The 26,982-nt window shown below is 42.3% G+C and overlaps 1 protein-coding gene across 1 annotated transcript in view; it reads left to right on the top strand.

Annotated features, from left to right (window-relative positions):
- The window catches only part of CEP85L (centrosomal protein 85 like), a 111,961-nt gene that overhangs the window by 28,080 nt on the left and 56,899 nt on the right, over window positions 1-26,982 (top strand). The window contains exon 3 of the mRNA XM_066613800.1: window positions 24,062-24,840. Within this exon, the coding sequence (XP_066469897.1) occupies window positions 24,062-24,840 (779 nt within the window). The remainder of the gene's footprint in view (window positions 1-24,061; window positions 24,841-26,982) is intronic.

The following is a 26,982-nucleotide window of genomic DNA, read 5'->3' as shown; positions in this document are numbered from 1 at the left end:
AGGGGGACAAATGCCCTGGCTGCCAGGCGTGCTGCCTCCCCAAACCTCTAAAGCAGTGGTTCTCACCCTTTTTAGCCTGGGACCCACTTCTGAGAATGACAATCTGTCTGGGACACACCGGAAGTGATGTCATCAACCTGGAAGTGACGTCATAGCCGGAAATGCCATCAAACAGTTAGTGACATCACTGTGATATCAGAGCCGGAAGTGATATTGTCAAGCAGGAAGTTCTTGTCTAGGAATTCCAAAATGGTGCTGCCCAGGTCTTTTGCCATCTTCCAAGATGATGGCCGCCAGCCTCTCGTGACCCACCAGAAATTGGATCACAACCCACCAAGTGGGTCCCGACCCACAGTTTGAGAACCACTGCTCTAGAGACCTTCTAAAGGCCTTAGAGGGCTGAAAAAGCACTTCAGGTTTCCTCCATGAAACTGGAAGTGACTTTTTAGGCCCTTAGATGACCTTATGACAGTAAACTCATTAGAAAAACTATTGCTAAGGAAATTCTCCTGAACAAAGAAATTAACTGCCAATTTTAAAAAAAAGTGACCCTGTTTTTGCAGACTATACCTGTTTGAATAAATGGGAGTGTGTTGAAATGTGATCATGCTTAGGTAACCAAGATTTCAATAGTTGGATTTCTACAAATGCTCCTATTGCAAGAAATTGGATGAGGTAAAGTTATCTTGGCTTACTCAGCAGAGGATGAAGTTTTCATCAAAAAATAAAAGTTCTTGTTTTATGTGCTGTGATCTTTGATCAAGAATGGTATCCCATTGAGAGTACAATAGTTGGAGGCTAGACTGAAGAAGGTCAGCAGAAGCATGCTATTAAAAGAGGACAATGATAATTTTGCCTATTTGCAAATCCATATACCCTATCCTAGTGTTTCTCAAACTGTGGGTCAGGACCCACCAGGTGGGTTGCAAACTAATTTTAGGTGGGTCCCCTTTCATTTCAATATTTTAAATATATTACACATGATGCTACCATGGTACATGTATCCCTTTCATGCATTTGGGGAAGTGTTACAGATCTGTACTTTTAACATTGCTTTGACAGTCAATGGGGCTTACTCCTGGGGACATGTGGGTAGGATTGCAGCCTAGGATTGTTAAAATGTTCCTGCTTGATGATGTCGCTTTCCGACATGACATCACTTCCGGTGTGTCCTGACAGATTCTCCTTCTAAAAAGTGGGTCTCAGTGTTAAAAGCTTGAGAACCACTGCCCTATCCTTTACATGAGGGAGGAAGCCATGCATGGTTGCATGTATTACTTGGAGGAGGGTCATGAATTAAATATAATGCAATATATTTTATAAATATCACTTGTATTATTTATGAAAGTTTGTTTCTCTCAGTGCCCTGTGGTAGCTTCTGGATAATAAACTATGGGTGTGTCAGTGGATTGGCTAAAGCTAATAGTTTATCCTTTGTGTGGGCAGGATATCATGCTATCTCTTCTGTTTCTCGTTATGCCAGGCTATAAATTGTGGTGTTTGTTTATGATATCTTGCTAGGGTTTCACTTAAGGAGTTGAAAATCACACTAAAGTGCTAAATGAGTTATGAAAGAAATTTACTTGACCTCTTACTTTGATTGGAGATCTACAGTCCAAAATTTTGTTCGTGGTTTTGAAGTTCAGTGCTCCCCTTTCTTCTTCATCATTTCCCATCCCTATGAAATTTATGCCCAACATGAGGTTTTGCAATAGCCTTGTAGCCTACCTATTGTCTAACTCTCTGGCCTTGAAATAAATGCAATGTAGTAAAGAAATTATTGCATATGATATTTTAATTCACGTTAGCTGTTCTAATAGTTCCATTAACTGAAATGGAGGGACACTTTAAAAATGCTTTTAAATTGGTGACATACAAGTCATTTCAAGCTTTTGGGCCCAGTTATGACACAAACTGTCTTGGTTGTCATATGATTGGCCTGTGCTGGGAGAGGAACAGGGAGAGTGTGACCCTGCTAATTCTTCTGCCTTCAGTACAAATGTCCATGGTGACCTATATAAACTTGTCAAGTTGGCTGTCACAGAAAGAGTGTTTTGGTGGTTCTAGTCTCAAATGGGGGGTGTTTGATTTCAGAGGGTGATTTTAAGGAAGTGTTTCTTACCTCTGTGCTAGTTATGCTCTGGAGTCCTACAGGGATCTATTTTTACATCCCTATGCTTTTCAGTATCTACATGAATCAATTGGAAGAGATCATTGAGAGGCTTAGGATGAAGTGTCATCAGTATGCTGATACTCAACTGTACGTTTCCTTTACATCAGAGTTAGGTGAGGTGCTTAAAACTATTGTATCAGTACATGGAATGGATTGTATATTTTTTTAAAATTAATACTATATTAAAATTTCTTATAATATACAATTAATAATTTATGAATTAAAATTTTTACTGTGATTATGATAGTTTATTGCAGCAATTTTCAACCGCTGTGCCGCGGCACACTGGTGTGCTGCAAGGCAGCCTCAGGTGTGCTGCAGGGCCAGAGGAGGCAGGCAGCAGCGCGAGGTGAGCTTGGGGGAAAAGTGGCTACTTTGGCCTCAGCTGCTTTGCATCTGCTGTTGAGCGAGAGGAATGCTGCAATCCAATCCTCATTTACCTGGAAGTAAGCCCCATTGACTGTTATGGGGCTTACTTCTGAGTAGACATGCCTAGGATTAGGTATCAAGTCCACCCCGCATGCTGATTGGGCAGGTAGAGAAGCCCGTGGAGTGAGTGAGAAGGAGGGAGGCAGGGGCAGGCAAGCAGGTTGGAAGGGAGTGAGCCTGCCGAGGCCATCAGCCCAAGAACTGGCTGGCCTGTCGAAGGGTCCATGAAAGCCCCTTTTCCTGCCACAGTTGCCTGCAACTCTGCAAAGCGACCCTCCCTGCCTTGTCTTTTGCCTTTTAGGGGAAGGGTGTTGGGCCACAATCCTAGCCACACTTACCTGGGAGTAAGCCCCAATTACTATAGTGGGGCTTACTTCTGAGTAGACATATTGCCTAGGATTGGGCTTTTGGTCACACTCTTAAATACAGGAGCAGGCAATTGGCACTTCTCCCCACCCCACTCCCCCCCACAGGCACATCTCCCCCAATCTCATATTCGCAGTTAGCACCTCTCTTACTGTCTCTCCCTTCACTCCTCTGTATCTTTCCAAGGTCCAGAATCACTTTCCTCCCCCCCACTCCAGCTGAATCCTGCACTTCTCTCAGTCATGTGTCTTCATTGCCCCTCACCCCACTATGTGCTCAGTCTGACCTCTCTTTGCCAGCACTTTCTGGCATTACACTTTAATAACATTTTTCCTCCTTCCCAGAATCACACATACTCCAGACTTCATACTCTCCAAACTTCTTGTGAGTCTTTGGCTGCAGTCCTAACCACACTTTCCTGAGAGTAAGCCCCATTGAACAAAAGAGAACTTACTTCTGAGTAGACCTGGTTAGGATTGTGCCCTTTTTCATGTAATGATTTAATTGTATTAACTGTTAATAATAATAATAATTTTATTTTTACACTGTCTTTCTCCCCGAAGGGACTCAAGGTGGCTTACAACAGGTTAAAACAGATTAAAAACCTAATTTAAAAACAGATAAAAGCATATTAACACATATCATAAAAACAGTAGTCAGATAAAAAGTAGTAAGGTAAAAAGAGCATAGAGCAGCAAATCATAAAAGAATCAGGCCTGTAACCAAGTATTTAAAAAAATATTAAAGGATGTTGAAAAGATGTTAAAACCTCAGAAGGCTTGTTTAAACAGAAGGGTCTTCAGGCCTCGCCGAAAAGTCTCAAGAGAGGGTTGCCATTCTTAAGTCAAGGGGAAGGGAATTCCATAGCGTTGGTGCCACTACTGAGAAGGCCCTATTTCTTGCCGCCACCCCACGTACCTCCCTAGGCGGCGGCACTTGTAAAAAGTGCAATTGTATTAATTGTATTAATTAAAAATTAATTGCAATGTAGTAATGTAAGTAAAAAAAACTGGTAGTGTGCCTTGACAATTTTAGTGCCTTGTCAGTGTGCCGTGAGCTGAAAAAGGTTGAAAATGGCTGGTCTATTGGTAAACACATTTTGAAGGATGGCATATACATTCTTAAATAAAATCAGTACCTTAAGTTTACCTTCAACCTGGTCATACTACATTAGTTTGTGACATACATGCTTTTAGTTCAGGTCTTCAGGAGCATCATGAGCATGCTTTTTAAATGTTAGCATTGCAGAGATTAACAGGAAATTCCTCTGTTTGAAAACCTGGAGAGCCACTGACAGTCTGAGCTGGATGGACCAAGTATCTGACTCAGTATAAGGCATGCTCATATGTTCATAAGTTCATTAATGTAGCAGAACTACCACTTTGGAATAAATGTGATGACTGAAAGACAAAAAAGACTGAAGTTTGAAATTACACCTGAAGGCATTTTAGTCATAGTAAAGTGACAGTTCTGATCATGTTTTAAATATTTGTCTAACCATGTTCATAGTAGTACTTCCAATTTCAAAGTACTTTATAGCCCTTTGACTTTGCAACTTTAGAGGACCAATATCACTGGTGGTATTTTTGGCAAGTACTTGTGGGTGTCACTGGGTTAAAATTCTTACACCCTCCAGAACTGCATATACTACTATACCATATGCAGCACTGGAATCCTTAATACCAATAATGTGCTCTACTTAGCTGCCTAATAAAATTTGAGTTGAAATTGGATTTGCATACTTCTATAATAGGATTGGCAAAACTTGCTATGGCTTGTTCTCTTGTCCTCTGCAGTAAACTTTAAAAACGGTCAGCACTTTCGGTGACTATACCCTATACATGTTTAAAATGTTAACCACATTTTTTTTAAAAAAATGAAGGCTTCAGCATTTTCTAAAGAGTCTTGAGGCTGGTTTTCTATGAACGTTTCAGTGCTGTCTGGTGGGAAATCATGATTGGTTTGGATTTCATAGTAATTCCTGATTTACACTGGTGTAAATGGAAACAGAAGCAAGCCTCTGACTAGATTTGGAATACTGATCTTAGATTGTTTTGCTGTTTCTAATTAATAAATGAAAAGAGCCATCTTGAGAAACATCACTGAAAAATTATTATATTGTGTATTATAAGAAAATATTTAAGAATTAAAATTTTTACTGTGATTATGATAGTCTATTGGTAAATACATTTTGAAGGATGGCATATACATTCTTAAATAAAATCAGTACCTTAAGTTTATCTTCAACCTGGTTATACTACATTAGTTTGTGACATACATGCCTTTAGTTTTATCAGGTCTTCAGGAAAATCATGAAGCATGCTTTTTTAATGCTAGCATTGCAGAGATTAACAGGAAATTCCTCTGTTTGAAAACCTGGAGAGCCACTGACAGTCTGAGCTGGATGGGCCAGCAACTGTGTACATGCAACTCTTATAGGGTCTTAGTGTCATGTGTTGTGTTATGGTGTTGCATTGGGCAGCAATTCATTTACCTGATATGAAATACTTAATAACAAACCAAACTGTACAATTTTAGTTTTGGATCCATTTGAAACCATTTTTTTTGAAACCATTTTGATTTTTTTTTTGCTACAAATCCTTTGAGACCTTTTGATGTTGAAAATGGCATAAAAATTGTTTTTAATAATCTTATCTACCCATATGTATAAATCGCACCACCAGAATGGTCCCAATCTGATGAACACAGACCCCTAAAACATTCAAGAAGTCTCCCCCCCCCCCAAGCTGGCAAGGAAAATGTACTAAGTCCTATGGAAATTGAAGTGGAGCAGCATGTGATTGTTTTCTCACAAGTAAGCAATCATGCCTTGGTTTCTATCAAAGACCAGGCAAGGGGAATGCAAGAATGGTCTCAATCCGATAATATGGAACTCAACAAATGTTCCAGAAGCCCCCCTCCCCCTCCCCAGTAAACAGATAAAATCTGAGACTTGAGCATTTGGTAAGGTGAAACCTTTTAAAGTTTTGTAAATCTAGGTGGGCACCAACAGAGTGTCATTTTAAAAAGTAGGTTCCACTGCTAAAAAGTTTTGGAATCCTTACACTTATATGTTCCCTGAACAGCAGTTTTCAGTTTTTCCTGAGCACCACGCCCCCCCCCCCCCATTCTAGTCTAGTCTGTAGGATTACTTCATGTTTTCCCATTTTGTACAGCACAAAGACTGTGCTATTGAAGAGAACTGGAATAATATCATGTTGAGGATTATATGCAGCTAATGACTCGCCTCCTGTACAAGATTAAATATGTCTGAAAAAAGAGATTTAGCACTATGTCTCTGCCCCAAACACTTTTTTCATTCTCATAGTAGTCTAAAAAAGAAGTGTTTTGCTTAAAATGAATAACAGTAATGGGCAGCATCTCAGCTGGTGCGTTTGGTATCAGGAGTTCCTCTGTGAACAGAAGCAAGTGGAGGGTGTCCTTGTGCAAGCAGACTGCTTCTTTAGTTCACAGAAAGAGATTCTGTACATGAAGGGAGTTCCCAGTGGTGGTAGTGGGATGCTATCTATAAATTTTTTTTTGCATGGTCCTAGATATGCAAAAAACTTTAAACACTTTTGAAACTGGAAAAATAGGATTCTGCTTTAAGCTTCTTGACTTTGGTGCGTCGCTACCAGTAGCGGCTTTGTTCATATTTCTAAAAATCACTGTTCATGTATGTATGCACGCATCTGCATGCTAAGTGTCAGATTTCACTATATTAGCTCTGCTGTGGGCTGAATACCACTGCAATATGGAATTTCTTGTTACTTTTCAGTGGCACAGGAAAGCACATTAGGAGCTGCACTGCGCAAAATAGCTCCCTGTATGTTTCCTGTTTGCCCTTCCCTCCCTTCAGGGGTGCTAGAATACTTTAAATTATTAATGCCATTAGGCCAGGCTGAAATGGTCTGTTTTATTGAACTGGGTGCAGGAGGCTGAATAATTTAAAGTACGATCAGAGGAGTTGATTTTTAAATTCAGATCTGATACTTATCTTTGCTATTTTGCTCTGAGTTTTTTCTCTCCCTCTAAGGCTGTGCTATTCTGAAGCTCCTTATATATTTATAACTTACCTAGTTGGATTAAGTTGAATATGCTAAATTCAAAAGTAATTTTTGATAGTCCATATCTTCAGGAGTAAAACTGAGTAATCCATTTTAAAAAAAATCTCTCTGAGCCTTTTTCCTAGTTTATAGATAAACATTTTTGATGAAGCTATTTTTTCCCCTCCTGTGTTTTATATAGTGAGAATTTAAACACAACTAGAAATCTGTAAAAAAAAAAAAAAAAAAAAGGCGGGGGGGGGAAGTACTGATTATTTTATGTTAGTGCAGTGTTTCCCAATCTGTGGGATGGGACCCACTGGTGGGTTGCAAAAAGGTTCTGAAATATATACTTTACCAGCACTCTTGCCCAGTTTGCAGAAGAAAATTGCAGCAGCGGGCAATCCAGATGGAGAGACCACTCTTGTGACTGGAATGCTGACTTGTGGTATGACGTAATCTTCATACCCCAAATTAAAATGTCACATTTCCCCTATTTTCTCTTTTGGCATGCTGTTGATCACATGTGAACCCAGTTTCAGCCTTTTGTCTAGCCTGGAAGCCCCTCACTGTACATCTAACTCTCCGGTTCAGCCTTCTGGGTACAGGAGTGTTCTTTTATCTGTGGGGTTCTGTTCCGGAACCCACCGCGAATGGGGCAAATGCCCATCCCTGTGGTCCCAGAGGGTCGCCCCCGGACAGGTGGGGAGCTCTGCTCCCCTTGCCTCTGCAGGGGCTTCTGAGCTAAGCAGAGGCAGGGGTTGTCCGGTCTCTGCTGGCCAGAGGTCAGACTGAGCTTGGCAGGCAAAAAAACAGTGCAACTTCTGGTTTCATTGAGAAACTGAAAGTGATGTTTTAAATTCCTAATAAGGCATTGGGAGACCTGGGGAAGCCCTGGTCTCTTTTTTATAAAGTTATGTGGGTTGTGATAGTGTTTTTTAAAAAGTGGTCCTGGTGCTAAAAAGCTTGAAGCACAGTCATGTGTCACTTGCAGACTGACACCCCTGTTGTCAAGCGAGGCTTGATTTGCAAAGCCTCTGAAGGTGACGGGAGCTGTGCTCCCATTACTTCCAGAGACTTTTCTGAACCTCACAGAGACAGTGCGCTTTTGTGCACTGCCTCTGCAAGGCTCAGAATGCCCATTTTGAATGAAAAGATGTGATTTCAGGTTCCCAGGAAACCGAAAGTCATGTGTTTTTGTCCATAACATCCAGTCTAAGCCTTATAGAGGCTCAGAAAGCCTCCGGAGGTGAGGGGAGTATGGCTCAGCTTTTGAGGCTGGTGGGATGAACAGTGGTGGCTGTCGTATTTACCTGCTGCTGTTGGTCAGAACGTTGCTAAGTGACGCTAACCTGTACTGTATTAGTGGGTTGTGTTCGTCAGATGTCTTGACTAAGCAGCACTGAAACAAACTGTGACTGTACTTTCTTAGGCATGTCTGTTGTGAAATAAGCCGCTTTGGGTTTAAGTGGGCATACTCCCAGGTTAGATGTGCCTAAGTTTTATTAATTTCCTGGACACTTTCTCAACACATACAGAAATTCTTGTCATATATTTCCCACATGCTGCGATGGAAATCTCATATGGGTTTTCTTATCCTTGTGGGTTTCGTCCATAGAATATCCAAATATCTTTCACATTCATCACCCTCCTATTCCGTGAGGTTGAATTCGTCCTTGTGGGTTTTTAAGCATGTAGTTGCAAAACCCACATAGTTCTCACTGTTTGTGAGTTTGGTAGGTGACACAGTGCTCAAGATTGGCTGCTGGAAGAGCCCTTCTTGCTGCAGCTCATCCTCTCCTTGATTTCAGATTTAAAAAGCAGCTGTCTCTCCCTCTTGCTTGTGGGAGAGACTCATGTAGGGGTGACAGCACCAAATGCAGTTTGTTTGACCTTTTGCTACAGATCGGGGAGGGGGGATGGAGAGAAGAAAGAGGAGGAAGGTGCTGTCAGTTTATAGTATGATAGTTCATGGTGTTTATAATACCCTCTGTGTGACTATTCAGAAGTCCAATTGTGTTCAAGGTGTCACCTGTTGTTGTTGTTAATACTTATATAGCAGTTCTTAACAAGAGTAGTTCACAAATCCGTTTACGTAGTAAAATAAACCAATAAATGGTTCCCTGTCTCCAAAGGGCTCACAATCTTAAAAAAAATACAGAAGAGGCATTAGCCACTGGCAAACACGTCATGCTGGGGTGAAGAGGGACAATTACTTTCCCCTTGCTAAGTAGAAGGGTATCCTTTTAAGTGCCTCTTTACCCATTTGTCAGAGGTTAGGGTTTATAATACCCTCTAAATGCCTACGTCCTATTATGTTGTGTATAGGATGACAGCCCAGGAAGAGAGAATGAGAAAGAGGAAAGGAGGCACCTTTCTTGCTCCCTCCCTCTCCTGTCCTCTTCTCCCCCCCCTTCCAATCAGGGGTAGACGGCTCTCATCAGTCCAATGATCCTATCATGATCATCCAATGTATAGTTTTTGGTATCTGTGGGGGGTCTGAAAATGGATCCCCATGGATACCAAAGCCCTACCTTTATGCAGACACAGGAAGTCTGATGAAGGATAACTGGTTGTGAAGGAGGGGCTAGCAAAGCTTTCTAGAAAGCTAGCAAAGCAGAGCTAGAAAGCTCTGGATTACAGTGTATCTCAGAATACTGCTATGATAGTAGAAGCTGCAGGTGATAGCATTCCCCTTCAGTGCAGCTATTTAAAGACACAGCAGCCCTGGCAGTCTCTAGACTGCACAACCCTTTGAACTGTTCTTGCCTCTCCATCTTCATCTAATTCCTGAACAGCTCCTCCTTTCCCTATGCCCTGTGTAAGATATTGGGCCCAGTCCTACCTTTTCTTTGGGTCCTCCAACTCCATGTTGTCACCATCCATTATTTCCTCCAATCCCTGCTTTTCAGTTCGCTGTTACTTGTCAAATGTTCTTTTAGCCATCTTATGCTTTGGCAAGTATTCCTTCTACCCCTCCAAACCCATCTAGATCTGTCCTGACTTTAAAGACTTTAGGTGAAGCTTTCAACTTGCTTTACACTGGAGTAATTTGGAATGGTTTCATGACTTTCAGTGGGACTCTCATCATACACTTTTAGTGTAAGTGAGCTGAACCTTTAATTACCTGGGGCAACAGGGGAAATGGATTGTTGCAAGTCTGCAGTTAACTCAGTGAGATTGGTTACTTGGTGTTATGGTGCTCACTTAAACAACTGGAATGCCTTTTCTGGCAGCTAACTCAAGTTTGAGGAAATGATCTTTAATACATCCATTGATTTGAACTCTCTAGAGGAGAACTAGAATATGAGAGTTTTATCACTGTTAATTAGTTTTAGATTTCTTTGCTTTTGTGATTTTTTTTTTTAAAGACAGATGTCACTTTCATTTTCATGGATGTTTGCTTGAAATTTAATTAGAAATGAACCTACTTTCCATTAACAAAACACTCCCAAATGTTCGGATGGCCCAGCAGGCTCATAATGGTAGTTATGGCGCTCACTCAGGCAAAGCAAAAGCCTCTGCTGATGAAAGATGCCCCCTAGCCTTGCCAAAAATAGTGAGGGAGCTGATGCTATCCTTTCTTGAGATGGCTGTACATAGTGCATACACTCTAGCATCAAGGCACTGAAGTTCTTCTTGCAGTTGAGGCTTATTGTGTATGCATGGGATAATAGCCTGGGTTATGAGAGAGTAGGGTTCTGCTGCCTTTTGTCCCTTTCCCCTCAACCAAACTCCATGTTGTTCCTTGTTCCTACTTTCCCCATGGAATTTACTATAGCAAGTAGCTGCACATTCTTAAATGGGTAAAATGCATGATCATCAACCTCCCATACTGTACTTTTGCTGGTCTTGTCTACCACTTTCAATTGAAAACCTGAATGTTCCCTCATGTGGCATGCTTCCTCTGCATTCAAAACTGTGTCAGGGGGTAAGGCAATGTGCAGGTAGTTTTTCTTTCTGTTCTTTCTTTCTTGCTTGTGGAGGGCATGCAGAGATGGGATCCTATACCCCTGCTAATTGGGTAAGAGGCACTTTTTCAAGTGGGTGCTCCTTTTTTTAGCAGGGGGAGAGTAACTGGCCCACCTCACCCCAACAGTGTCTATTCTAGTGGCTGTCTGCTGGTATTCATTTGCATCTTTTTAGATTGTGAGCCCTTTTGGGACAGGGAGCCATTTAGTTATTTGATTTTTCTCTGTAAACCGCTTTGTGAACTTTTAGTTGAAAAGTGGTATATAAATACTGTTAATAATAATAATAATAAACCTGTAATCAGAAGTAACAACAGTTAATTTTGGGTGAGGCTGGCGAGGATATATAGCAGGGGTGCCCAAACCCCGGCCCGGGGGCCATTTGCAGCCCTCAGGGATCCCCAATCTGGCCCGCGGGGAGCCCCTAGTCTCCAGTGACCCTCTGGCCCTCCAGAGACTTGCTGGAGCCTGTGTTGGCCCGAAGTGACTACTCTCAGCACGAGGAGTGACTGTTCGACCTCTCCTGTGAGCTGCGGGCCAAGGGTTTCCTCCACTGCTTGTTGTTTCACATCTGTGAAGCAGCAGCAGTAAAGGAGAGGTTGGCCTTGCTTTGCACAAGGTCTTTTACAGGCCTCAAGCTATCACAAGACCTTCATCCATTCATATAAGTTCCATCTCTAATATATTCATTTATGTACATTTATTCAAATTTTAAATGTAAATTGATTACTTTTTTCCTGGCCCCCAACACAGGGTCAGAGAGATGATGTGGCCCTCCTGCCCAAAAGTTTGGACACCCCTGATATATAGTGTCCCTTAGTTACTTAGCATTTAATGTGTTTGGGGCAGTGGATGAACTTGGCAAATGAGAGAAACACAAATGGAGAAGAATATTGGTCATTATGTCTGTTTGTATATTTCATTCCTATAAGCTTGAAAAACATTAGGAGGGCAGGTGTGTTCCTTCTGACTGGAGAACTGAGAATTCAGAACTCCTGTTATACTAAACTAGTGTTTGTTAAATGACTGAGATGATTTTGATGAGAAATGTGGAGCAGTGCAGTAGATAGTTAAAGGGATTGTTTGAAAAGGGAATTTATAGTGTTAATAGTAAATAAGAGTTTTGATGAGTAACTGCCTCAGTTTTGATTCTGTAGCATCTGTAATGACAGTGTGCTTTCACTGGGATACAAAAAATGTTAAGTTTTGCACATCACTTCTATGACTTTGCAGACATCAATTTTATAAACCATGGATATTACAGCGTTTGCTACTCCCAGTTCTCACCATCATGCCCTCTTTTTGCTTCCCTTTTAAATAAAGGCAAAAATACGTCTATTCAAGATCATATCTGTTTGCAAATGACAAAAACAGCACATGAAGCATTAACTGATGTTCCTTCCAGCTGAGACCACAATCAGTTGAGTCCCTAGTGCACTATATACTACACTACACATAATTGCCATGAGAAATGGTAAAATGATGTCCATAATGTCACCTGTGAATATGTCCAGCCAGAGGAGTAGGGATTACTTTAGTTTGTTGAATAAGTGCTCACTGTGCAAAGAAGCAAGACATAGAATTTGCAAACAGCCTATATTAGATGAAAATGGTAAAATAGGAAATGAATTCTTGTACAACTGCACAGTAACTTTCTTGTGTGAAGATGAGCCATCATAATTTTCCATGTTCCTTTCCCCTTTGGATTGATTCTTTCTAGGCCTTATTAGTACAGAATTAAATGAAAACATTCTTAAGATTCAAAAGCAGAGATGCAACTGCAATGCAGTCCCAAGGTAACAAATATTCCCTTACCTTGACAAGGCATTCATGACTGCCCCCGCCACAGGATGCTACACACGCCCCATTGGCAGAATTGCATGGATGCTGGAAAGCTGGATGGGATTCTGCCATCTAAGCATACATAAAATAAAATAGGCAGGTTCTTGCCAGAGTGGTTTACAATGATCTTTACAACAGTATTTATTTACAATAACAATATTTAATGTTGCCTCTAACAGTAAACATTGGTTTATTTTATCATTTGTGTGGACAAGGTCAGAATTTTAAAATGATAAAAGGTGTGCATTCATAGGCTATAAACTTAATTCTACCTTGGTTTTGTCATATTTGTAAATTGATTACTATCGTCTGTGACTGCTGTAAATAAGTAATTGAGGATGAAATTATATTAGTATAATAATAACTCGGTATTTATATACCACCTTTCTGGTAATTGGATTACTCCTCTGACTTTATTCAAAGCGGTTTACATAGGCAGGCATTTCTAAATCTCTCATGTGGATTTTTACAATCATAGAGGGTTCTCTCTTTCAAGAACCAACAACATTTCAGAATGGATCTTCCTGGTTTGGTCTCACTTCTGACCTCCAGTTCTCCCACGCAGGCTGACAAGCAGCTCCATCTCTCACATGGAGGGCAGCCAAGACTCTTCTTGCTCACACCAAGAGCAGGTGGAATCACTCAGCTGGGCTTGTCAGCTGCTTCAAGTTCTCGCCATTCTCAGCCGTTCAGGGAGCTGCCAGTGTCCTCAAACTGGCAACCTTCTGATGTTATCTTTGGGCTAACGGAGGTTCTTCCCTCTAGACCAGACCACCTGCCCCTAGTATAGCACTGTTAGCATTTCTGTTTGAATAAGTTGCTCAATCATCTGTTTTGACAAGTGCAGTTAAAAAAAGAAACCCAAAAGTTTTATAATTGTGTGCATTTTTGTGTAATGAAACAGATGTGAATAACTTAAATTTTAAAACATAGTAATTTTTTTAAACTTGAGCGATTTAGGTTTTCCCAGGGTGGCAAAAATGAGGACTTGGCTTAAGATGCTATTCTTTCATAGCATAAGAAATAACTTCAGATGAAATCTGCCACTTACAGTGTTGTTGGCAACCTTCAGTCTCGGAAGACTATGGTATCGCGTTCTGCATGGTGGTTCTGGCACAGCGTCTAGTGTGGCTGAAAAGGCCGATTCGGGAGTGAATCGGCCTTTTCAGTGAATTACACTGAGTGAATTACAGTGTAATTCTGTGCATATTTACCTGGATGCACATCGTATTGGATTTAATAGAACTTGCTCTCAAGAAATAGGATTTTAGCCTTAATTTTATACATACTACTGCGAGCATTGTTGGTTTTTCTGAGAGACTGATGTTCTAGAATGCTCAACATTCAGAATGTTCTAGAAAGCTCAACATTTCAGTTGAAGAGATGGCCTGTCCATCATCTTGTATAGCAGCACCATTCAAACTTGTGTCTGCTGCACTTCTAGAATTCAGTCCCTGTCTGGATTGCACTGTGAATGCTGGATCTGGGCCTGGGTTCATGCAACCCTGCTGTATAGTATTAGACATTGTTTAACTAAGAACAATGTTTTGCAGAAAAGTTTGAAAAGAATATGTCTCTATTCTTCCATTTCAATGATGTAGAGAACCTCAAGGAAATTGTTACCAAGAATGTGAAAATGAAGACACAAGTTGTGATGAGTGAGCTCCCCATACTCCCTTATTTTCCTCACATGTTTCACTTAAATATCTGAGCATAAAGCTGAGTAGGAGACACTTTAAAACCAGAGCTGTTGCAGAAAGACCATCTGATCAAGCAAACAGGTGGTTTTGTGTCTTCTTTATAAGGATTCCTCAAAGAATAATAGGTCCTAGCCAGCTCACCTGCTAAAATTGGCATGCACCAGTCAGTTGGGCATCCAGGCCCACCTTACCACATCAGACGGCAGTTAGGGATGCCCAGATGGTTGTATACCATCCAGTCAGATGGACAGCATTGAACTTGCATTTCTTAAAGTCAAGTCCAAAGATGCCTCTCTGTGTCTTCCAGTTTAGCTCTCTCAGAGAGTGCATCTGTGTGTGGTTACATTCTCCCATGCTTCCCTGGGGGAATCAAAGAGGATGTAATGGACCCCACACATTGATACTAGAGTAAGTATAGTTTGGGAACAGTGAGATTTCAGTGCAAATTATGCTTTGCTAAGATCTGCATCTGGGCCCTTTCACTGCCCAAGCCATTTATCAATCCTGCCTGTTCTGCACTTTAATTCTTACCTGCCAGTGGTTTCTGAACTGAATCAGAGCCTTAGACCAGTTCACCTGAACTACAGCTGCAAGCAGGTTTTTGGGGAATTTTCCATGTGAGGGGTGGGGGAGCTGTCGAAGATAGTTTCTATCTAGCTTTTTTCTCGTGGTAGTAGCAGAGTCTACTGATTTTGGCCTTTGCATGGGGCAGATCAGAGAAAAGGAGGGGGACACCAGCTTGAGGGCTTCCCCCTTCCCCATCACCACATGTGAAAAATAAAATCTCCGGGCCCAGTCCTATCTAACTCTTCAGCTTTGATGCAGCTGCAATGCAAACCCTGAGGTAAGGAAGCAAATGTTCTGCTACCTTGAGGAGGCCTCTGTGACTGCCCTTCCCACTGCAGGATGCAGTGCACACTGCATTGGTGCTGGAAAGTTGGATAGGACTGGGCCCTCATTTGACTGTACTTTCCAGAGGAAAAAATTACTGACACACGCATAATAGACAGGCAATGGACTGAGAAGTTGGTAAAGAATAAACTGTTGAAGGGCTTATGAAATTTATTATTGTCTTCCTCATGATTTCCCCCCCCCCCAGTGTTTCAATAAAATGAACATGTTATACTGCCTCTCATAATAAGGTCATATTAATAATATTGGGATACTATTTTAGCATCTGACTTTATAGGAAGTTTATTTTCATGCACTGCAGATGAATATATAAGCTACCATGTATAGTTCTGAATCAGGAGAGGTACAATTATACTGTACAACATTGCTTAAGAACGGGGTGCCCAAACCCCAGCCCAGGGGGTCACTTGCGGCCCTCGGGAACTCCCAGTCTAGCCCACAGGGAGCTTCTGGTTCTCTGGAAACTTGCTGGAGCCTGCGCTGGCCTGATGCAACTGCTCACAGTGTGAGGGCGACTGTTCGACCTCTCGCGTGAGCTGTGGGATGAGGGCTTCCTCCACTGCTTGCTGTTTCACCTCTGTCATGCAGCAGCTGCAGCAAAGGAAAGGCCGGCCTTGCTTTGTACAAGGCCTTTTATAGCCACTGTGCTATTGCAAGACCTTTCATTCATATAAGTTCTGTCTCTAATATATTCATTTATGTAAATTTATTCAAATTTTAAATGTAAATTAATTCTTTTTTTCCTCGGCCCCCAACACAGTATCAGAGAGATGTGGCCCTCCTGCCAAAAAGTTTGGACACCCCTGCTTAAGAACATGAGAATTTTACAGAGGGCAAAGAAGGGTGAAATCACTTAATCATTTTGTATGACATTTATCACAAAAAGAAGTCATATTCTTCAGAGGGTATGCATTTAAAAATAAAAATGATTAAAAAGAGGGCCTGTCTGTAAGGACTGCCGCTGGAGGATGCGGGGCCCAGGGCAACTCAACCATTACGGGGGGGGCTATTATGGGTGTGTGTGCATGCACATGTAAAATAAGTCATTAAAAATAAGTACTTTAAGGTGCCAATTTTATTTTCAGATAGACTTGTACTTCTGCAAGTGGGTAATGGGGAGAGTGGTCACACATGCTCCACATGGTGGGAATGTGCTACTGGCTCCACAGTCCTGCCCTCTCTCATCATTGCTGCCCTCATGGAGGGGTGGACAGGGGGCTCATTGGTGCTGGGTTTGGCAGCAGCTGTGTGAAGGTTCGGCTTCATTGCACATAGTAAGGAGCATGTGTGAGAGCAAGATGGCGCTCATGTCTCCTAGCACACAAATGCTGCACTGCTTCAGTTGCCAGGCACAGCGACTCTTGGAACTCTCCATCAAGTTCTGTTAAGGGCAAATGTAAAGGAGAGCATGTGACGGGGGGGGGGTAATCTCACTTCAAATAGGGCCCAGGATGGCTCTCACAGTTGGCCTGCTCAAGGGACAGGCCTGCTAGCTATCTGTATCCTCTTAACTTGCTAAATGTGTATTTTCTTGTTATTGGCATGTGCATGTTGACTTTTTACAAAGTAAAATCAATAAGAAAATAAATCTTTGTATATTTATATATTACACAATGCACTGTACAGAAAAGATTCCAGCAACAGAAAAGTGAATGAAAGATGCTGTTGAGCTTGCCTAATGTTCCCCCTTCCAAAATATGTGTTCCCATATTCTGAATTTTGAACTCCTTATCAACAAAGTTCATGCAACCGTTTTGTCATGGAATTTCTAGGCATGCCTTCTTTAGCACACTAGCATCTTATTTGCACTTCCATGCAGAATAACCTGGACTTACGAAGGTGAATGGAAAAGTTGAGATGAACAATACCACAACCTTAATGTAAGAGTTGTTCTTAATGCAGTCCATCTTGAATAAATAGTTGCATTTTTCCTTGAAATAGTTACACATTAAGAACATTCTGGAGAATCGGTAATTTACATAGCAAATAGTCTTGTAGCCATTGCTGTCTAACAATAGCTGCGTTCTCACTACAGAGTGAGAGTAACAAAATCTGGAAGAAAATGTAATATGAGAATAATCTCAAAGTGAAACTACTCCAAATTGTGCAGGTTTAGAGCAGCAGAGGGGGGAGTGAATATGTTTAAAAGTGGATTAAAATAAAGCTGTCATGTGTGATTAGCTTTGACTTTCCACTCAGGTTAACCAAACCTCTTGGTATGTTAACATTTTTTTAAGAGTTAATTTAAATTTGAAGATGAAGTATTGTAAATGGGAATGAATTGAAGGGTAAAACTGAATGGATTTGGGCAACTTGCCAATAAAAGTGCCACATAGTTGATGAGCCAGCAAGAGGACTGCAGTCATAGATGAATTGTGACCTATAGCAAGATAGAAGGTTATTGCAGAACAAGATGAGAACGTATCGAAAAGGGAGCCAATGGTGGATAAAACATCCATGCAGTTACTGAGGAGTATCTTGAGAGTATCTTGTGTTATGCTGACTGACTTAACAGTTTCATCATATTTTGGATCCCAAAACCCTTCATTAAAAAACAAAATGTTCTTGTGCTGGTTGATCAGCTTGTCTTCTACTCTCATTCTGCTTCTGGATGCTTTGGTATAGCTCCTCCTGGTCTCATAGTCACCACAACTTCACATGGCATGTCATTTGCATCTTGCAGCTTCATTGAATTCAGTACTACATAATCACCAACCACAGATTTACCTTTCCAGAATGATTTGTGGTCCATATACCATATTTTTCGCTCCATAAGATGCACTCCCCCCCCCAAAAAAAAGTGGGGGGAAAAGTGTGTGCGTCTTATGGAGCGAATACTGCAAAAAAAAACTCCACCCCAGCCCTGGCCCCGCCCCCTGCCTGCTTGCTCTGCTCTGCTTCCCAGTCAGAGGCTACTCAGAAGTAAGTCTCAGAGTCAGTGGGGCTCACTCCCAGGAAAGCGTGGGTGGGGTGGCAGTCTCACTGAGCAAGCCTTCTACTGCTTCGTGTGTCTACTCAGAAGTAAGTCTCAGCATCACTGGGGCTCACTCCCAGGAAAGCGTGGGTGGGGTGGCAGTCTGCCCAAGCCTGCTTGTCTACTCAGAAGTAAGTCACAGAGTCACTGGGGCTCACTCCCAGGAAAGTGTGGGTGGGGTGGCAGTCTCACTGCCCAATCCTGTGCATGCCTACTCTGAAGTAAGTCCCATTAGAGTCAGGGGGGGCTTACTCCCAGGAAAGCCTCTCTCTCTCCCCCCCCAAGCCTGGAGCATCACAGCCTCTCTTTCCCCCCCACCCCAAGCCTGGAGCATCACAACTTCTCTGCAACACAAACACTTTCCCCCCTCTCTCACACACACAGGCTGCCCCCTTCTCTTACACACACAGATGCTCTGCCCCCCCACACACTCACACAGCAGGGGAGGGGCGCTTTCACTCACCTCATCCAGCATCTGAATGTAAGCCCCCCCCCATCACAAAGGAAAAACTGTCTCCTTGGTCAGAATGCCAGTGTTTGCTTATTGCACAAGCCCCAGGTAAATCACCATAAATTCAGAGGTTTGTTGTGTCTTGGGAATTCAAGTTGTGGTTGGACTTTCCACTTGTTCATTTGTATTGGAATCATGGAAGAACTGGCGAGGAGGTAGATGTGGTGTCAGCAGTGGCCCCTTTAAGGGTAAGGCCTGGGCATTCAGCAGAGTGTGCTGCACAGCTGCAGCCACTGGAAGGCAATAGGGCCCTCAGGGATATAAGGAGTACCAGAGGCAGAAAGGGTTTGTGGGTTTTGAAGGAGTGCAGGTTGGAGGTAGGAGAGGAGACTGACTGGGTTTATTGAATTTGGAATCTGACTGTGGATTGTGACTGGACTTGGATACCCTGATGGATTTGACTGACGTTGGACTGTAATTTGGCTTATTGGTTCTGGACTCTGATTTGGCAACTCTGATTGATGGGACTGATTTACTTGGCATCTGTGGACTGGAACTGGACTCACTTTTGCTTGCTGCACTGGTGAGTTGCACAAGGGGGACTGATCAGCCTTAAGTGGGCACAAGGCCCAGTGGATTGGGATTTGGCAGAACATCATTGTAGCAGAAAGATAATGTGATCCCCTATTTGTGTGCAGCTGCTTTTGTGAGCTTCATAAATTCTGACTCTAGCAATGATGAGTTCTTGGGGTTTCCAGAAAACTAGAGTACTCAAACCTTTAAGTCTCTCCATTTGTTAATGACAGTGATAATGGTTCTTAATGCCACTGTTGACTGCTGTTCACTTTACATGGTTCAAATGTTATTCTGTTATAGTTTATTAAATATTTTATTACACTATTTGGTTCAGAATATTTTTTTCCTGTTTTCCTCCTCTAAAAACTAGGTGCATCTTATGGTCAGGTGCGTCTTATGGAGCGAAAAATACGGTAACTGTCTGTGAACTTCATAAGGTGATTCCAGTGTAGTCTTAAGTTCCAAAATGCAAAATGGCAAAAGACACTTTAAAAAAATCCTGAGCATTTGGAATAAGGAATCTGGGAATTTGTAGCTGACCTCTTGTAAGTTGTTTATGGTCAGTACCTTTATATCTGAAGGTAGAGCAGGAAAAAATGTTTTCATTTACTTGTATTTTGTTACCAAACAAAAGCTCAAGACACAATCAGTGTGCCAGCACTTTAGTGAGTTATATTTTCAGCTCCTGTTTATGGAACTTATTCTTAAAACACTCTGATTGTAAACTTCGGATTTCTGGCAGCAAATGTTTATCATATTTATATATTTAGATTAAATTAGATGAGATAAAGGAAATTAACTGTCCTAGGCATGACTATGCAAGAGTAAGTCCCATTGAGTTAAATAGACTTAATAGGTATAGCAGTGGTTCTCAAACTTTTAGCACTGGGACCTACTTTTCAGAAGGACAGTCTGTCAGGACCCACCAGAAGTGATGTCTTCAAGCAAGAAGAGTTTTAACAATCCTAGGCTGCAATCTTACCCAGGAGTAAGTCCCATTTACTATCATTGTTAAAAGCATATACAGGTGCAACTTGTTTATCCACAGACTTTTTATCTGCTGATTTGTCTCAATGGGGTGGGGGAAACTGAAAGTTGCACACACCTTTGCCCTGTGCTGTCATCTTCTAGGCAGCCCAAAACGCAGCAAAAAGGCTCTGCCTTGCCCAGGCAGGGAAATAGCCCTGGAGCCATGGAAGAAGCTCCCCTTGCAAGAAGGAACAGCAAGACTTCTGGAGCCCCTGAGGCAGCAGAGAGGCTGAAGAGGGGAAGGGGGGGCAGAAAACCTATGTAGCCAGAGCAGCAAGGTGGAGCTCACTCTCACTCACATAGGGGCAGGTTCGGTAGCAACAGAGGGGATTGCTTTAAAAAAAAAAACAACCCAGGGAGTGTTTCCCAATTCCCCCCCTTCAGACTGAGATGCTGCAGGCTCTCTGTGCTCCAGCCTACAGAAACAAAACAACCCAGCAAGCTAGTTTTTCCAGCAAGCCAAAGCAGGAGATTTAGGCTACAATCCGATCCACACTTTCCTAGGAGTAAGCCCCATTGACCAGAATGGGGTTTACTTCTAAGTAGAAGCGCATAGGACTGGACTCTTAAAAGTTCAGCATCCCACCTGTGAAAGAAGCAGGACAGCTGGCAATGGGAGGGCTGAGGGGGAGGAGCAGAGGGGAGGGGATTGATAACAGCTGCCTTAGTTTCCTTCCAGCCCCAAGTGTCAGTCTGCAGTGTATTTGCTTAACTCTGTGGAATTTAGCACAAGGAGTTTTTGTTAATTGTGCCCATGCGTATAAATAGGCTCCACCTGTACATAGTAAAAAGTACAGGTCTGAAACATTTCCCCAAATGCAGTCACATACCAGGGTAGCATCAAAGTCTAATATATTAAAAATAAAATATTAAAATGAATGCGGACCCACCTGAAATTGACTTACAACCCACCAGTGGGTCCCAACCCATAGTTTGAGAAACACTGAGGTATAGAATTGTAGTATAAACCCCTTCAAATGTTGCAAGTTTACCGAATGTTTCAGAGAGAAACAATATAATATACTTAGACTGCAGTCTGAAACTGTGCTTACTATAGAATAAACTACCCCAAAGACAAATGGGACTTAACTTCTGAATAGTCATGCATTGGATTGAAAAATGCTTCAGATTGAATGGGCAGCCTTAATCCTGCCAAACACAGGTGCAACGGGACCTCCAGGCCCATGCTGTATCCAGCGTTGGATTCGAGCAGGCAGGATGTCTCCTTGGGGTAAGGGAACATTTCTTCCCTTATGCCGTGTAGTGCCCCAGCCTGCTGAATGGGTCTGCTCATATCTGCGCCAGTCAGGCCTGAACTGCCCTGCCGCCCCTCCCAGGCCTGAACTGCCCTGCCGCAACCCCCCCTGAAAAGCCCTCCCATTCTCTCCCCACACCCTTCCACTGCCCGGTGCAAACCTTGACCTCCACAGATAGCTGTTGGGCAGGATACAGTGCCACAGAACAGTACAAGCTTTCCCATTGGTGGCGCTCACTGGGTGTCAGAAAGCAGTTTACGATGCTTTTACAGCACCTGACACTGCAGCTGCAACATTGGCACTGCCTATCAATAGGATCCAGCTTTAAGTCTGTTTTGTTTGCATAAGCAACAAATTGCCTGTGATTACTGTATAATTGCCATTAACAAGTACACTATATGAAGCTGCTGACTTCCACAGTTTGTATGTTCAAATTTTAGAAAAGAAACCTATCGCAAGATTTTGTTATATCAACTAAAATTTATAGTTGCCTTGATCAAGCAAGACATGTCCACACATGAAAAAGGGTTTTTGCACATAATTTGCCTTTATGTATTTGGCTCTCTGTGTGTAAAAGGATGGTGCATTGCACAAAGCAACCTGCCTTAATAAACAATTCCGTCTAGACCAGCAGTTCCAAAAGTCCTACTTGGACTTTGGGACCACGGAAAGTAGTTGTAGGGACAGGGGGAGGTTTTCCCCACAAAAATCGGAAGTGGGCTCTAGTTGGCAATCAGTGCCATTTGCTGCAGCGTGGGGGCCTGCAGAGGGGGCTGCAAGCCTCCAGGGCCCACCCGGAGGCCAGCGTGACCCCCCCAGGTAAATTTTAAATTGTCTTGCTCCTGGCAGCACAGCTATTGCTGTGGTGCTGTTGGGCACCTAATTCTGCACCACTCCTATAAAGGGAGAATGGTCCTCTTCCGGTTTGTGAACCACTGATCGTAAGTTGTCACAATGCTGATTGTGGTGTGTTCAATGGTGGGAGTACTTCTAGTTGGTGTTCTGGAATATGTGGTGGTATGCCAGCATACCTAAAGGATAGGATTGGGCCTTAAATTCTAAGTTGTATACACACGTACTGAAGAAATGCCCCCTTTCAGGATCCTGAAAAGTGGTGGTATGAAAGATGAAATAGGCTTGGGTTTGTTCTTTTTAAAGAAGCTGCAGCCAAACATGATTTAGAGTAAATGGCATCACTTTAAAAAAAGTCTCCCGTGTAGGAGCAACGTGAGCAGCTTGGGGGAAGGTTGGGCCATGTGATGTAGTAGAGGCTAAAATTCTAATGCCAGGATTAGCTGCTTATTTTTGGTTGTCTGCAGACTTTGATGCAAAGCAGCAGTTGCTGGGCATAGGATAGCTGCTGCTCAGATTCCAGTAACCTCTGCCTCACCTTTGTTAATTTTAACTTGCTTGCCTGTCTAGTAACATTGGCACACTGGGGTTTTCTGTAAGCCTGCTGATATTTCAGATTGGTAACGTGGCCAGAATGGAGGAGTCAAGGCAGTAAGGATACTATGCTATAGTTTTCCTGTATGCAGAGACTACTTGCCACCCCCTATGGGATTACTTGGATCTGCACCAGTGAAATCGCTGGTGCAAATCTGAGCAACCCGATGTAATGCCGGGCTGGCCTAGGAAGGGGGTTGATATTTGGCTTGCAGTGCCACATCCGGTCCCACCCTCTCTCGGGACCAATCCACCCAGTGTCCATCCCCCTACCCCTTCTCCCTTCCTCCGTTCCACCCTCTCTCACCCCACACACCAGTGTGAACTCACCATCTCCAGGGCGGATCTGGTGCGGGGAGGCCAACACGTGTCCTTGCACTGGCGCAGCCTGCTCTCAGGGAGGTCTGAATGTGCTTCATGGCATGTTTGCAACACTCCTAGGCCAGCATAGAAGACCTGTACCATTTGAATGAGTGCTCAGGATTGCACACACAGCCTCCTGACCACTTGAAAATTTCAGAGGAGGTCAATTCTGCAAACCATTGTTCTGTATAGATACATGATTTGTTTTATGAACTACTTTAGAATCCAAGGGTGAAAGGCAGTTTAAAGTTTAAAAAATGCATAAATGTATGTTGCGATCTGTTGTCTGTGTTTTCCATAAATTCACTACTTTATCACTACAGTGTGTAGATTGATGCACCTGCATATTTTTTACCTTCCCCTATTTTTAAAGAAAAGAAAATCAGTTTTTCTAATTTAAAACAATTGAGATGTGGGGTTTGTCAAAGAAAAATCTCAGCAGTCTCATAGTATTCCCACAATTGGTTTTTATTGTTTTTCTTTGTGCTATACTTACTCACATGATTAAAAAAAATCTTTCTCCTCAGATCATTCCACCTCAAGTGGTACTTCCTCGTTTAAGCCCAGCCGTTCACTTGTCTCAATTCCCACTGCCCATGTGATGCCGTCTAATGCCACCTCTTCGCTGTCCAAACACAGGGAACCTCTCAAGACTGACAGTTCGAAATGGAGTACAAGCCTTTTGAGGTCATCTGGAAGTAGGCATCAGGGCTTGCTGGACAGTTCTCTTGACATGAAGGACGTAAGGCCTGTGCGGAAATGGTCATCGTTGTCTAAACTCAGCATGCCTATGAATTGTAGTCAGGATGGGAATGTTTTTTCGCCAGAGTGCAGGACCAGCATGGATAAAATGGGAAGAGATAAGACTGTGTCACCACAACTCAGAATAAATGGGACAAGCTGCTTGCACAGTAGTATGGAACTACTTAAGATTGAGGACAGAGAAATGGGGAAAAAAAGAAATTCCACTTTGGACTGCAAGTACAAATTTGAAAGTTGTAGCAAAGAAGAACTGAGTGTTCCTGACCCTTCAAACAGGAGACATGCCTTAGATATGACCTACAGTGCCTTGCCTGAAAGTAAGCCTGCTTCATCAAACTGTGAAATTTTTCAACAAGGATTTATAACCTTGGGACCGCAGGCTATGAGTGGGCTTCCCATTCAGCCCTCTGAAAGGACTCAGAGGTGGCTTACAGAACAACTTCATACAAACCCTCCAGACTCTAGACCTTCTGAAGACTCCTACTGTTTACCTCCTTGGCAGTTACAGCAGCATGAAGAAATCAGAACTGAACATCCTGTGCAGGTAAGAACAAATATTCAGTGTTTGCTGCCACCAAGTGGACAAGAGAGGTGACATCAAACTGCATGTTAGATGAAAACTGTGTCATACAATACAGCAGGCCTTTGTCTTACTAGATTTCTTACTGGCTTTCTAAAATATCTTGGCAGATCACCATTATGCCAGCTATTATTGGTGGATTTTATCTGTTTCATTATAGTTTGACTTGGCCTTTGTTCATAGGTGAGATATTGTATTAAATGTGTGGCTTGATCCATACACTGACCACTGTCTCACGTAACTTATTTAAAAATAAATGGAGCTGGTTTGGGATTATTGACTTTGAGCCTTGTATTTCTTTAGCATATGTAAGGTAAATAGTTCAGTTTCTTGGGAGGATGTCTGTCTCTTGTCTTCAGCCTTACCATGTGTCTTCCTTGCTTTGAAGAAGAAATGTTTGGTTCAAAATCTATTTTGATTACTGTTTTGCAAAACTTAGAGCTTTCAGATAATTCACTTTAGTTTTCTTTTTGACCTGTTTGGTTACCTATAGTCCAAAGATGCAAACTCATTTGGAGTGAAGGAGCAGTTATTTAAACAAACTTGACACTTAAAGTGTCATATAAAAATAAATTCCTTTGCAGTCAATAGTAATTACACCATGCACAGTGTCTGCACCTCATGAAAAACTGTGTGTCTGAAAAATCTGAGTCAATTTCTACAGTGTCTTTCTTTGCTGATGCAACAAAAATGAGGCTTATTACCTTTTTTCAGGGCTGTAACTATTCATTAGAGTCAAATTTTGCTGTAAAATTACTATATACTGCTGAGCTTGGAAAATTTGTCCTTCAGTGTTTTTCAGATGACCTAAATGCTTTTCTAACTACTTACCCTCCTTCACCCATATGTTCAGCCCAGAAGTTGTAGGTCTGGCCAACGTTTGTAGCTAGGTCTCTTCCGTGGTACATTGTTGTTACGGCCCTGCCCTAACCACAGCACCTTCAAATGGCATAATAATGTAATGATGCTATAAGGGCAAGATCTGCATCTCTTACCTTTTGTGCCTCATGCACATCTTGAATAATTTCAAACGGCTCATGTGCAACCACTTCCCAAAACATATTTTGTTTGTTTTATTTCAATTATTATTGTTTTCTGTTGTCTGAAATTGAATTGAAAATGTATAGAGGAAAGTGGATCATTAAAAGACATCAATAGTTGGAGCTTTTTTACCCCCCAAATCAGATTCAGCAAGGTGCTGTTTCCTTTTTTGTAAAAGAATGTGTAGCAAGATTAAAGATCTTTGTTTCTTGTTCTAGTCTTTTTGGTCATGTCTTGGCTTTATGGTGAGTTCACTGCTGTAACTGCTCTGCCTTCAGTAGCTTTGTACATATTTGTACATAACTCTCTCCTTCCCCTCCCCTCTCCCGGTGCAGCTGTGCCAAAAATGAGCTTGCTGTATCCAGTGGAGGGCAGACTGGGTTGCTTTAGAAGGGAAAGGGAATTTAAACCCTCTGCAAGCCTATTGCTCTGTAATGGGTCTCCTCAAATCTGCAGCAGCTCTTTTAACTGGTGCAAGTCCTAGGAGAGAAACAGAGAAGCTGCTGACAGAGGAGATAAGATCCAGCCTGCACTATTGCCACCAGATCCACCCCCTTCCACAGCCTTCCCACTCCCCGTCCCTCCTTCTCACTGCCCCCTCCCAGTTTCATCTCCTTCCTGCCCCCGCTGCTGCCTTACCTGCTCTGCCAGTGGCGGCAGCGCGCTGCCACCAGTGTTGTTAAAATGGCTGCTGACGGAGTGCTCTGCATGGCAGCCCAATTGCAGATAGAGCTGGGCTGTGCAGATTATGAATTTTCATATCTCACTTTAATTGTAAAATTACTTTGGATCGAGAAATTCTGAAAGTTCATAAATGGGGCAGTGAGAGGCTATTCAAGTCCTCAAGCTTGAATTTTTATTTAACCTTTTTTTTTTTGAAAATGTTGCATTTACCCATGTGCACTTGAGCTTATAAAAGTATGAAAAATATTATTTCCATGCCTGAAAGGGTATGATGGTCTAAATTAAAATATCTAGCACCAGGATGCTCAAGCTTTTTTTGTTATGATTGTTGATATGATTGCTGAAACCTTTATGAAGATCTGTAATTGTATGTTGCATCCC

This window comes from Tiliqua scincoides, chromosome 1 (assembly GCF_035046505.1).
Source record: "Tiliqua scincoides isolate rTilSci1 chromosome 1, rTilSci1.hap2, whole genome shotgun sequence".
Taxonomy (NCBI): domain Eukaryota; kingdom Metazoa; phylum Chordata; class Lepidosauria; order Squamata; family Scincidae; genus Tiliqua; species Tiliqua scincoides.
The sequence above is the reverse complement of the archived record's forward strand: the minus strand, read 5'-3'. Positions and strand labels throughout refer to the sequence as shown.